Below are 13,037 nucleotides of genomic sequence, written 5' to 3' on the forward strand. Positions count from 1 at the left end.
GGAATCCTCAAAGAGAATATTCTACTGAATATTCCTCTAATTGTTCTTTTTTAGGATTTTCTATGGATACCCTTTATAAATAGGAAGGGAAGACTTCCAAAAAAAGGGGGGCTCTCTCCCTCTCCCTCTCCCTCTCCCTCTCTCTAGAAAATATGTAAACACATCTCTCTGGAGGATCTGTGATCCCATACCTTCTTCGGATCCAAAAAGGGTCCTAAGGTTCTTGTATTTGTCTATCATTCGTCTTTATCAAATGAAAGAAGATCCGTCTCACTCAAGATTGGGTGAATCTTTTCCTTTATTTATATTTTATTGCCACTTAATGTTACTTAATGCAACTTTCTTTATGCGATTAAATCTGGCCATAATCACGGCTAATACTCATACTCGGCTATGTTTTTCTATTCATATTATTCATCTCGGATCTAGAGTGAATTATCTTTAACTAGGATTTACCCTTTCTATGTTCTTTGATTGATTTGTTCAAAAAAGTTTCGATATCTTTTTAAGACAAACATAAAATTTAACTGTCACAACCCATGTGAGATGATCAGACTTACAGAACTGCAATTCTTGAGAAATCCATATGCGCCGTTTCAATAGTCACATAATAGCTTCTAAGTGAAATAACAGAAGACACAACATAGATTAGTATCTACTTTGAAATCTTGGTTTGAAGTGCAAATCAAACACTTTATTTTCTTTTCTCTTAAGCCCTAGGTCGTCAGTGAAAATTAAATTTGCCTTCGGTTCGGCTAATATACTTTAATAGTTCCAACTACAACTACAACAACAACGAGGTCTGGGCAGGTGATGTACGCAGCCTTATCTCTATCTTGGACGGGTAGAGAGGCTGTTTCCGATAAATTCTCCGCTAAAGAAAATATGAAAGAAGCACTGATATCAAGTAATAACAATACAAGATATTTAGAAAACTGAGACTAAAATAGCAAGATATAAGATGAAAGAAGCACGGATAGCAAGCTCCAATAGTTCCAACTAAATGATTTTTAATTTTATTTTTTTAAAAATCATTTAGTCGGAACTATTGGATTTTTAATTATTAAATGTAATTCAATGACAGAAAAAAATGGCCGAAATTGGTTGCGCGTCATTGCAAACTCAACAAGAATAATTGGTGCAGAAAAAATGTACTTATAATTAAAAGTGGCTTTAAAACAACTTGTCAATTGACGTAATTCGTGGGGGCTCAAGGAGAGGTAATCAATTAATTGTGAAAGAAGAAAACCAAAAAGATTCTTCCAGACGCTTTATTATTATTGCCATTATATAAAGGATTCGTGTGATAAAGGTTTACTTTAGCTTTTTACGTAGCAGGCCAGTACAGTATTTGTTTCATCTACAATAAAAGAATACTTCAAATCATAATCGCTTATCTAAAAGGGAAAGGAACAACAATCTGCATACAAGTAATTGGTAAAGTGTAAACCAACCAAATAAGGAAAAGACAAACCGTGGTCAAATCAAAACCCACAAATTTACAAAGCTTTTGCTAAAATACACAAGGCATTTACAATTTTCGACTTTTCCTTTTTTTTTTTTTGGGTAAATTTCTTTTCTATTTCGTCCATAATTTGTGCTTTGTTGGACTGGTATGATACAAAAACAAAGAAACAAACAAAAGAGGAACATGTAGGGACAGTTCAGACTGACACACCAGAGGCTCTTGCTACTGCTGTTGCAGCGGCGTTACCGGATCTTGGTTGCCGTAGAAGATCAATCAGTGTCTCCGCCTGTCCGCAATTATACACATTAAAATACGACAAAAACGCAAGACATACAAGTACTTTACAATAAAATATACTTTACCCCTACTTAAGCAAATAAATCAAATTATTTATACACTCACCTATCCCACTTACTTCATCTCTAAATCATTGTATATTTTACTCTTTTATGTTTTGTCTTCTCTTTTTCCTTCCTTAATCATTAGGTAACAGGTAGAAGTTACACTTTTGTGTAAAAAGGAAAGAGTCAGCTTCATATTAAATATGTTACAGATAAAAATAGAAGTATATATGAATCCGTCCTTGCTTATTAAACGTGTGAACAATGAGGACCAAGTCTTAACACTGCCTTAAATAAGACTATAATTTGAACTTTCGATACTCTTAATCAAAACTAAGAATATTTAGAAAGAGCATCTAATAAATGTATGAATTTTAGCCAAAATTTTGTTCCCCAAAGAGCTATAGCTATGGGCAAACACATTGTTAAAGCAGCTTTCTCTGTACAACTAAGCTTTGTGCTAAGCTAACTTAATCAAATAGTTTAACCATTAATGAACTAATTACATCATTAATATGTCATGACAATATTAATGGATGGATAAGAACATTCAAATGCAATCGATTAACATTTAACTACACTTGTATCTTTTAATTTTAAGCTAGTTAAGCTAGGTGTGGATTCTCGATATTCGTTTCTGATATGGTCGAATTAAAAAAAACAAACAGAAAATAGACTATTTTATCTGCTTTTTTTCTAAAATATTTTTTTACCTTTCGTTTTACGCGACTGGTACCGGACTGCGACAAAGCGACCAAAGGAGGAATGGCTCCTTCGCGAGCCACCATAGTACGATACGCCACGCTGTCCTCACACAGCTGTAACAGTATCGCAACAGCAATTTCCTTCTGCCGTTGTGTTCCAACCTCCACGATCTCCACCAGTACCGGAATTCCACCTTCCTCCACCAGCGCCGCCCTTGCCTCCGTCACTGATATTAATTCGCTCGCTACGAACGCCGATTTATCCACCATGTTTGAACTGAAATCCGCCATTAGTTCCACCAAAGGCTTCATCACGCCAGCTTGTACTGCTCTCACTTTGTTCTCCTTCACGGAACACAGAGAGTACAGAGCCGTTGACGCGTCCTTTTTGCCGCGGAAGTTTCCAGTTTCTAGAAGGTTCACTAGCGGAGGTATTGCACCTGATCTTCCGATTGCAATTTTGTTCTCTTCAACTTGCGACAACCGGAGAAGAGCGCAAGCCGCGTTCTCTCTAGCTGTAGAGTTCCCAATTTTAAGCGCTCGAACCAGCGGTTTAATTGCTCCAGATGCAGCGATGAGTTCCTTATTCTCGTCGCAAAGTGACAGGTTGAGAATTGCCGTAACGCCGTTTTCCTGAAGCTGAGGATCGGAGGACGCGATAAGCGAAATCAACGGTTTGATTGCTCCGGCTCGAGCTATTTTGATCCGATTTTCCGGTTTGTTCTTCGCGAGGAGTCTAATCTCCGTTGCTGCTTGCTTTTGCTCGTCGATTGAACTTGACTCGAGACCGGAGACAAGTTGCTCGATTAATTCATCGGAGTTTTCGGAAGCGCAGGACAAAAATAGCCGCCGGCTTTGTGAAGAAGCCGTTGGAAACTCACCGGATCTATCACTGTTGCAATCGCTGAAAGCTGAGGAACTTGCGTTAATACTGAGATTTGTGAAGGTTCTTCCCAAATAGGTGAAATTCGATTGAACTTCAGTCTCCATTATCGGAGATTATTCTTACAGTTTGTCTACTATCGTCGCCGTTAAATTGTCTCCGGCGAGTGTTATATTGGAAAATGAGAGGCTTAAAACGGCTGCGTTTTGGTGGCTGTAAGCGTTAAAGAGAGAAGGCTAATTTTGGTCAAATGCGGACGAAGAATAATATAAGAGGGAGTGGATTAGGGCCTAGGAGGAAGTGCGATCACGTGGTTGACCGTACCGAATCACAGTCCCTTAGCACGTGTGAACTTCTCTTTATACGCGTGCCTAGGAGGTACCCCATTTGTTACAAGTAGAACGTATTTTTGTTTTTTCTCTTCTCTTCTTGTCCTTTTTTCGCCTAATAAAAACAGTAATGCCTATCTGATTAAAATGGTATATACTAATTACTATATGTCTGATCAAATATCTTGACCATATTAAAGTTGCATTTATTTGAAAATTAAATAATGTCCTATTCCTAGGATTAAAATGTGGTACTAATAAATATTTATCTCATACCATTTAGAATTTAGAAGTAAATAACTCGTTTTTGCAGAAGATATTTTTAATTTCTCTGCGTTACGTTTCCAAGTTTAGGAATTAGGACTTAGTTCGAGCACCAAATATCCATTTTGAAAGAGTGTGCTAAGTGATATGTTGGTATAAAGAAAGAAATAAAAATTGGTTAGCTGCTATTATCTGGTTTCTGGAGATTCAGTTTCATTTATGCAGTTTCATTTATGCGTAATGCCTCTCATTGAATTGAATTAGTTTAAGGAAATAATTAAAGAAGAGCTTGTTTCTTGTTTTTTTATTACGCGGTACTATTTTCCTGAGCTTTTCAACTAAATAATGTTTTAGTCCTATTCATGCAGACGTGTCATTAAATTATGAAGATAAAATTTCTTTGGAGAAAAAGTTGTACCTAACTTATGATTACGAAGTAGTTAAAAGATCTGCCATCAACCAACACCTAGTCTCCTTGTCTATCCCCCTTTCTTGGCAAAACATGTTTTTGGTAAGTTTTTTTTTTTTGTTAATTGGATTATATATATGTTTGACCAAAAAAAATATATCTTTGCTTAAACTAAGTAAATAAATAGACAAGGGGTTAATCCTAATTAAAAATAATAACTTTAGATCCAAAAGCAGTTTATGCAGATAACATGGGACCACGTCAGATTAGATTTATTGCAATACACATTAAATGTTACGGTTATTGATGGGGCGAGAATAATGATAAGCAATAAATAATAATAAATGACACTAAATGTAAATAGAGAGAATGGTTCACCCAATATTTAATGAGGTGGATGATTCCTCTTTCTTACAATGATGTAAAACAAACAACTACAGAATATTGAAGACTTTCTCGGATCTGATGTGAAAAGTATAGAATAAACAACGAATTGAATCTATTTAGAAATATTGTGTTTATATTTATCTAGAAAGTCAACTTTTCAAGAGAGTTCTTATCAAAATCAATAATACATGCCCCTTACCTTCTCTCTCTTCCTATTTATATGGGTCATGCTCCTAATCTGACCTAAAAGTACAAGTACAGAGAATATTAAATGGAATATTCTCCCAAATATCTTATTACAAAACTAGTTGTTACTGTTGCTTTGAACACTTGTCCTCGGCCATAATCGACAGCTCGACAATAAGTTCCATTAATCTTCATCCGACCTCGGCCTAATCACCTCTAATAATCTCTCCTCGTGCCAGATTTCCTTAGTTGGATTTTGACCCATACAGTTAGTCCCTCCGCTTATCGAGGTTGTTTTATGGATGACCTCGATGGGCGGACTTCGTTAGTTGCAGCTTTAGAAATTTAGACGGGCAGGTCGAATAATAACGTTCACGAAGAGGTGATCCACAACCGACCGTTACACCGATTTAGAATGACATCATGTGTTATTATAGCGCATTTTTTCGATATATTACGCCGTTTCCCGCGCCCCTGCCGTTTTGAAATTAGTTCAGTGACGCTTTGTATCCTCGATTAGGGTGCATGTGTTCTTATAAATAGGGACGGGAACCTCCCATTTGATTTGCTGCATTTTCAAGTATTCGAATCTCTAGGCTTTTCTTTCTTCTTCTCTGTGCTCTTGCATCCCTGTTTTTCCCTGCTTTCAACAACTTTCGCCATTATCACTTCCTCTGTGCTTGCAATTCCTTCGCATATACGTAACAAATATGGCTAGTGCATCTTCCAACCCTGAGGGGACCTCTGACCCGGTTCCATTATCAGTGGACATGCCCCCTCACGATGAAGGGTAAGCCATTGAAGCAGGGGATGAAAGCTTCCCTACTGTAGATGAAATAATCCCTCGCTTGGAGAAGGCCAGGTCGGACTTCTCGAAGCGGCCTGAAGATGATCCTGAGCCCGTTGAATCTAAGATGGACGCGACAACCCTTGTTGAATTTAGGGCTAAGTTCCGAATCCCGACCCATATTGACCTTGTCCCAGCCAGTCATGATGTAGTACAGGTTCATCGCCCTAGATACTGCGCATTCTATGCGTATCCGTTCCTTGTGGGCTATTTTCTTTCCCTTACCTCATTGGCGGAGGATTTCTGCTGTTATTATGGCGTCTGCCCGGCCCACCTATCCCCTTACATTTATAAACTCATTCTCATGTTGACGAAGTACGCGAAACTGGCCAACCCTGGGATCTCTATCCGCCATCTACTGCACCTCTATGTGCTCAGTTTCCATAGGTGGACGATGTTACATCTTTGTCATCGTGGAGGTAAGAGTTTGGTAGTGAAGATGGACGATAAGGCCAATCGTCGATTCTAGTTCAACTTTTTCTAAGTCAAGACTAAGGACGTAGTGAGGAATACTAATGATTTTCCTGAGGCGTGGAACTTTGCTCGTAAGTACCGACCGTTTATTTCGCTTATTTCGGTAGTAGTGTAATCGCTCTATTTTTATATATGTATATATTTTTTTATTCAGCCGAGAAAGAGCCTCCTTCGTTGGATGCGAACATCCATGACTGGGTTAGCCAGGTTTTCCCTCATACTGTGGGCTTCGTGAATGGCTGCATTTTTCAAGAAGTTCGGGCCCAAGGCTTCGACGACTGGTGAGTTTTTAGCCGCTTTGACCTTTGGGTCGCCATATTTTTTTCTTTTTGAATTGTGGATAGTTGACCTAACCTTTTGTTTTTCGGTGTTAGGTTGGAGAGCTTCGAGAAGGGCGAGAGCTCCTATTCCGGCATTCCACCAATCGAGTACTGCTACGGGCTCCGTTCTCATTGTGGCTGCGGATAAGCCTTCCCAGCCGACCACTTCTTCTCAACCCCAAGTGTTGAATAGTTCCAGCCAACCATTGGCGGCTCAGCCAGTAGAGACCCCGACTTCTCCTATGGTACACTTGATAGACGAGTCGTCGCCAAGTGATGGAGATTTGGTTCCCTACAAAAGGAGAATAGTGGATGTGGGCGATGGGACCACCCGAGCAGTGGGCTCTTCGAGGGATGAACATGAACTAACAACTGTCGTATTGGAGAGTGATGCTATCCCTCCTGAGATGCCATTGTCTGTAGAGGTTGCGGAAAGGTCACCTTTACCCGAGGGTAGAGATGAAATTGGAGGGCCATCTGAGGCTGTTGATGCCGTGTTAGTGAGCAAGCCCTCATCCTCGAGGCTGGTCGGCATACCTTTATCGGCTGAGGAGAGGGCAAAAGATGTTGTCAAAGATAGTTATGAAATCGGTTTCGATATCGACCCCGAGGAGGTGCGGAAGTATAATGAAGGATTTACTCTGGTGGAGATGAGGCTGGATGGGTCTTCTCGTACCATTGAGATCCCTATATACCATGACCTTTTGATAAACACGGAGGACGTAGTCCCCTTCTTGGGTCCCCTTTGTTCTAATATAGAAGGTACGGCTTTGGCAACGTTTAATGACGCCACCTATCGACGGGCATAGTTGGCCTTGCTTTGAGGGTAAGTTTTCCTATATCCTTAGTTTCTATGCCTTGCATCTTTTTCTTTGCCTGCCTTTTTTTAGATTCTCTACTGTTCTTTTCAGACCATCATCTTGGAGGTTAAGAGTGCTCACCGAGAGAAGAGCCGCCGAGCTACCTTTAAAAGGATGGAGAGGAAGTACCATGAGTACCGCAACAAGCACCTCGAGATTTGTTGGCGTTTGGTATGAGTGGGAATTTCCAAGCTATCAGGGATGAGCTGAAGATAAAAGACGATGAGCTTATGAAGGTCACCAGCAAATGCAGCGAGCTTGAGGGGGCGTATAGGGAGAAGGAAGAAGAGCTTGAAGTGAGCAAGGGAGTTGAAGTTGAGTGTGCAGATCTCCAGACCCAAGTGGTATGTCTGCGAGCCGAGCTTAAGCACTATATGATAAGGGTTGATGAGGTTGTTGAAAAGATGGAAGAATTGGAGAAGGCGAGTCGCCTCGGTTAGTAGTTTCGGCGAAGATATCGGCACTGGAAGATATCGGCACTGGAAGATTCGATCCACGTCCTCCAATTTGAATGGGCGAATGATTTGGAGATGGCCACGTTCAAGGAGGCACGACTTGATGAGAGGATTGGGGCACTGGAGAAGGAGGTCTCGAACCTTGGCGATGAGGTTGCTACTGTCACGCCTCCTTTTCCCCTAAGAGATAGGAGAATTTTTCCAATTAAGGTGATATTAATCGAAATGAGATTATTTATTTATTTCAGAGTGCTATTTGGGGTAATTTATAGTGTCTCAAGTCACCAGTTTACTTTAAATATCAAATCGAGGAAATTTGACTCTATTTTAAAGTCTGCGAACACAGAGGACCGAGTAAGAAATTCTGTTAATTCGGGAGAAGGTGCTAGGCATTCTCGGGTTCCGTGGTTTTAGCACGGCCGCTCAACTATTAATAATTGGCCTAATTATCTAATTTAATACATATTTGAACCTATTGTGCATTTTTAGCTTTCTAACCGCTTTTAATAGAATTTGAATTACTTTTAGGATTTATGGAATTTGTTTGAACAAGTCGCGATGTCGCGCTGATAACTTGGGATTTTGATACATTTTATATTTCTTCTTGCTTAAGTTTTTATTAGAAATGTGTACAAAATAGTCCCAAAGGCTCACAAGTTGTGCTTGATTGCAGGTTTGATCAACCAAGTGACAAGAAGTCAAATATCAGCTCAAAAGGAGTTAAACTTGCACAAGTATCAAGACAAGATAAAGCTCAGGAAAAACAAGGCCAGTGCGGCCACACACCATTCTATGCGATCCGCAGAGTGAGGTTCAAAGAGCATGACATTCAGGCATAAAGGCAATGCGGTCGTACTAGGTTTTGTGCGGTCCGCACTAAGATCAAAGCGGCCGCACTTGATTTAGTGCGGTCCACAGTAAGGAGAATCAGAGAGTTGCCAAATTCCGAGTTCAAGCCAATGCGGTCCACGCTCCATTTTATGCGAACCGCACTAGAAGCCTCTGCGGCCATAGTCCATTCTCTGCGGTCCGCAGTGCCCGAGTTCAGAGAGTTAGATTTTCAAGCTCTGAGCCCTAGTGCGGCCACACACCATTTTGTACGGTCCGCACTAGCCTCACAGGGGTATTTTTTCTAGATTTTTCACCTTAGTATAAATAACTTCATTTCCGATTTTTAGGGTATCAGATAGTTTTAGAACATAGATGCGCTCGTGGGTTCGAATATTTTAGCCATTTTGGGAAATTTTATCTACATTTCATCATTGAATCTTATTGTTTATCTTAGTAATTAATTAATATGAGTTGTTCTTCATCTATTTCTTGTTTTTCTTCTTTAATTATGAGTAGCTAGACCCATAAGCTAGGGTTGTGGCTTAACCCTAGTGTGAGTAATTGATGTGTCTTGAATTTTAAGGCTAGATTGACTATGGGTGTTTGATATTTGGGCCAATTTTATGGTTAATTGCTGAATTAGTGGTTGCAAACACTAGTTTGTGTTTAGTTGACTTGAGCTCTTCTTGAGAAAGAGAGCCTAAGTCTCCGAAATTGGTCCAACGAGGAATTGGAGCGTACTCAAGAGATTGATAAGCCCAATTAAAGGGTTAAACCTCCAGAGAGTAATACCCGACTTGAACCTTGATTGCTTGTGCAAATTTGCATACCCAATTGGTCTTGAGAAAGTCAATTTGTGCAAAATCACTCGAACCACCGAGAGGTGTAGAGTGGGTAATATCGTGCAACGGTTATATCATACTCCCCAATTATGTCACTCGTGTCTTAGATTGAATTACCTGTCAATTGACCACCTAGGCGAAAGTCACTACCCTAGTGCCTTTTAAACCATTTGAACAACCCTCTTTAGTTTTACTCTTAGATTAATCTAGTTTCATTTACTAGTGTAGTTTGATAAAAGTAGAAGTAAATCAAAAACCCCTAAATGATTAGAAGTTCAATTTGGAACACATACACAATCCTAAACTAGATAGATACTCGATTCCAAATTCTAGCTCTCTGTGGAAATCGATCTCGACCCTAAATCGGGTAAAAGCTGCTCTGACCCTCTCTTGCTACTCTATAGTAGTGTGGAGTAGGCTTCGATCAACTTTTTGGCGTCGTTGCCGAGGAGCTAATGGTTTTGGCTATCTATTTAGCTAGTTTTGTGTATTGTTCTTCTTTCCTTCTTTGTTACTAATTCGTTTGTGTCACAACTCAGGTACCAAATGGAAGCGAACAACGCAAATGACCCTCTTGGAAATGTGATTGCGGGGGAGGAGGTAGATGATGTCAGAGATGATGAGGTGCCTTTTGTACCTAAAGTACAACATAGAGGCCGCCAGGCCAATGTGAATGATAATAACAATATTCCAGACCCTCCTCCACCACTTCCAAAAGTGGCTCCTAGAGTGCTTCCGAACCAAGACTATGCAAGTGCTATTGTCCCACCCCAAATCCGGCAGGCAATTTTCAAATAATCAATGTGATGTTGACATTACTAGAGCAACGCGGGTACTTCATGGGCGCTGCAAATCAAAATGCTTACAAACATCTCAAGGGGTTCATGGATACATGTTGGGGGAGCAAGCAGACTAATGTGTCCGAGGATGCTCTTAGGTTTAGACTCTTCCCATTCTCACTTAGAGGGAAGACATTGGATTGGCTTAAGCGACTTCCCAACCATTCCATCACTACTTGGGATGAGTTGGCGGATAATTTCATTGCAAAATTCTTCTCACCGGGGCATATGGTGGCACTGAGAGATGAGATATTAGCTTTCAAGCAAGAGCCCACGGAACTTTTGCATGAGATTTGAGAGCGTTATAGAACAATGGTAAAGGAATGCCCCAACAATGATATGACTGAGACGATGCTCCAACAAACCTTCTACCAGGGCATTAATGCAATAAACCAATACATAGTGAACCAACTTGCGGGGGGCAACTTTATGAAGTTGTCATATGATGAGGCATATGATATACTGGACGAGATAGATGACACTTCTTTTGCATGGCAAAGTAGAGCCAATGTGCCTCAAGGTGACTCCACGGTCACTAATTTGCACAAGGAATTACATGATCAGGGGCAAGCTATAGCTGAGCTGACAACTACTATGAACCAATTGGAAAAAGAACAGTTGCAACAAGTCCAAAATCCTCGCCAAGTGAATTCCATGGAGGGTGTCAATATGCTTGTCAAAAGAAGGCAAAGAAGGAAACAAAACCAAGGGAATTCTGAGCAATTTGATGATGACTGTGATGGATTTCAAAATGATGGTTATGATGAACAAAGTAAAGAGGTTCAATACGTGAATAATTATCAAGGCCAATAGGGCAACTCTTCCAACCAACAACAATGGAGACCTTAAGGTAATTGGGGCAATCAACAACAAAACAATGGTAATTGGGGGAACAACAACCAAAACAACAACTGGGGCAACAATCAGAGCAACCAAGGGAATTGGAATGGTAATAACAACAATTGGGGTGACAATAACAATCAAGGTGGATGGAACAACGGAAACCAAGGAACCAGGGGCAAGGCTTTCAAAGGCCCCTAATGTACCAACAACCGAACAATCCACCCCCATTTCCATCCCAAGGTCCTAGTTCTTATAGCAATGATATGGGTAGAATTGAAATGATGTTCGAACTGATGATGAAGAAGAATGCAGACTCGGATGCGCTGTTGGCTTCCCACAATACCTCTATCAGAAACTTGGAGGTACAGTTAAGCCAAATCTCACAATCTTTAAATACTCGCCCTAAGGGTGCTCTACCAAGTGATACAGTAGTGAACCCGAAGGGTGGGAACAACTATGTTATAGCGGTTACAACAAGAAGTGGGAGAGGCGGTGATGTGAATGCCTCCAAACAAAAGCAAATCTTGGATGATGATGTTGAGTTGCAAAAAGATGAAGTCCCTTTGGTAGTTGAAGATGTAGTTGATAAAAATGCGAACAAAGAAGTGAGGATTGATATTCAAGATGTCGAGGTGGAAACTCAAAATGATATGAACCCGTCTAGGGAACACATAATAGATATGCTGGAGCCGGTTGTGCCAAAAGCCAGGCTCTTTTGCCATGGCCACCTCCACCTTATCTTCAAAGGCTCGCGAAGCAGAAAAGTGAGAATAAGTTTAAAAAGTTCATTGACATGATAAAGAGCTTGTCTATTAACATGCCTTTGGTAGAGGCTTTTGAACAAATGTCGGGCTATGCAAAATTCATGAAAGACTTGGTTACAAAGAAGCGTTCTATGGATTGTGAAACCATAAAGACGACTCACCAAATTAGTGTCATAGTGCATTCAATGGCCCCGAAGCTTGAAGATCCCGGTGCTTTCACCAGTCCTTGCACCATTGGGAGTGCGGACTTTGCCAAGGCCCTATGTGATTTGGGGGCTAGTATCAATTTGATGCCCTACTCAGTTTTCAAAACCTTGAGTATCAGGCAGCCGAGGCCGACTTCTATGAGATTACAAATGGCATATAAAACAATGAAGATACCATTGGGTATTATTGATGATGTGCTTTTCCGGGTGGACAAATTTATCTTTCTAGCTGACTTTGTGATCTTGGACTGCGAGGTGGACTATGAAGTTCCTATCATATTGGGAAGACCTTTCCTAGCTACGGGGAAGGCATTGGTTGATGTGGAAGCAGGGGAACTCACCTTCCAGGTGGGTGATGAAAAGGTGGTCTTTCATCTGTGCAAATCAATGAAGCAGCCCAACAATACCGAGGTGTGCTCTTTTGTTGTCCTCGTCACAGCAGTGATAATTGATGACACCAGTACAATGATCAATGTGGAGGACCCATTGGAGGCCGTACTATTGAATCTTGATGTCAATGAGGATGCAAGCCGGCTGAAGTGTGTGAATGCTTTACATTGAATGGGCTCTTATTCTTATGAGCCTAGGAAATTATCTTTGGACCTCGAGAATAGAAAGACTCCACCAACAAAACCTTCAATTGAGGAGCCTCCGGTGTTGGAGTTGAAACCACTGCCTCCACACCTCAGGTATGAGTTCTTAGGCTCAAATTCTACTTTGCCAGTTATTCTTTCTTCTTGTCTTACTAACCTACAGGTTGATGCCACATTGGCGGTGCTTCAAAA

The 13,037-nt window shown here is 40.6% G+C and overlaps 1 protein-coding gene across 1 annotated transcript; it reads right to left on the reverse strand.

Annotated features, from left to right (window-relative positions):
- Window positions 1-1,374: 1,374 nt before the first annotated feature.
- LOC107802448 (uncharacterized) lies at window positions 1,375-3,832 on the reverse strand. Its single transcript, XM_016625956.2, has 2 exons — window positions 2,523-3,832; window positions 1,375-1,754 (listed from the first exon to the last, which is right to left on the reverse strand). The coding sequence occupies exons 1-2, from the start codon at window positions 3,501-3,503 to the stop codon at window positions 1,665-1,667; spliced, it is 1,071 nt and encodes a 356-aa protein (XP_016481442.2). The 5' UTR covers window positions 3,504-3,832; the 3' UTR covers window positions 1,375-1,664.
- Between the last annotated feature and the right edge of the window lie 9,205 nt (window positions 3,833-13,037).

This window comes from Nicotiana tabacum, chromosome 16, assembly GCF_000715075.1.
Source record: "Nicotiana tabacum cultivar K326 chromosome 16, ASM71507v2, whole genome shotgun sequence".
Taxonomy (NCBI): domain Eukaryota; kingdom Viridiplantae; phylum Streptophyta; class Magnoliopsida; order Solanales; family Solanaceae; genus Nicotiana; species Nicotiana tabacum.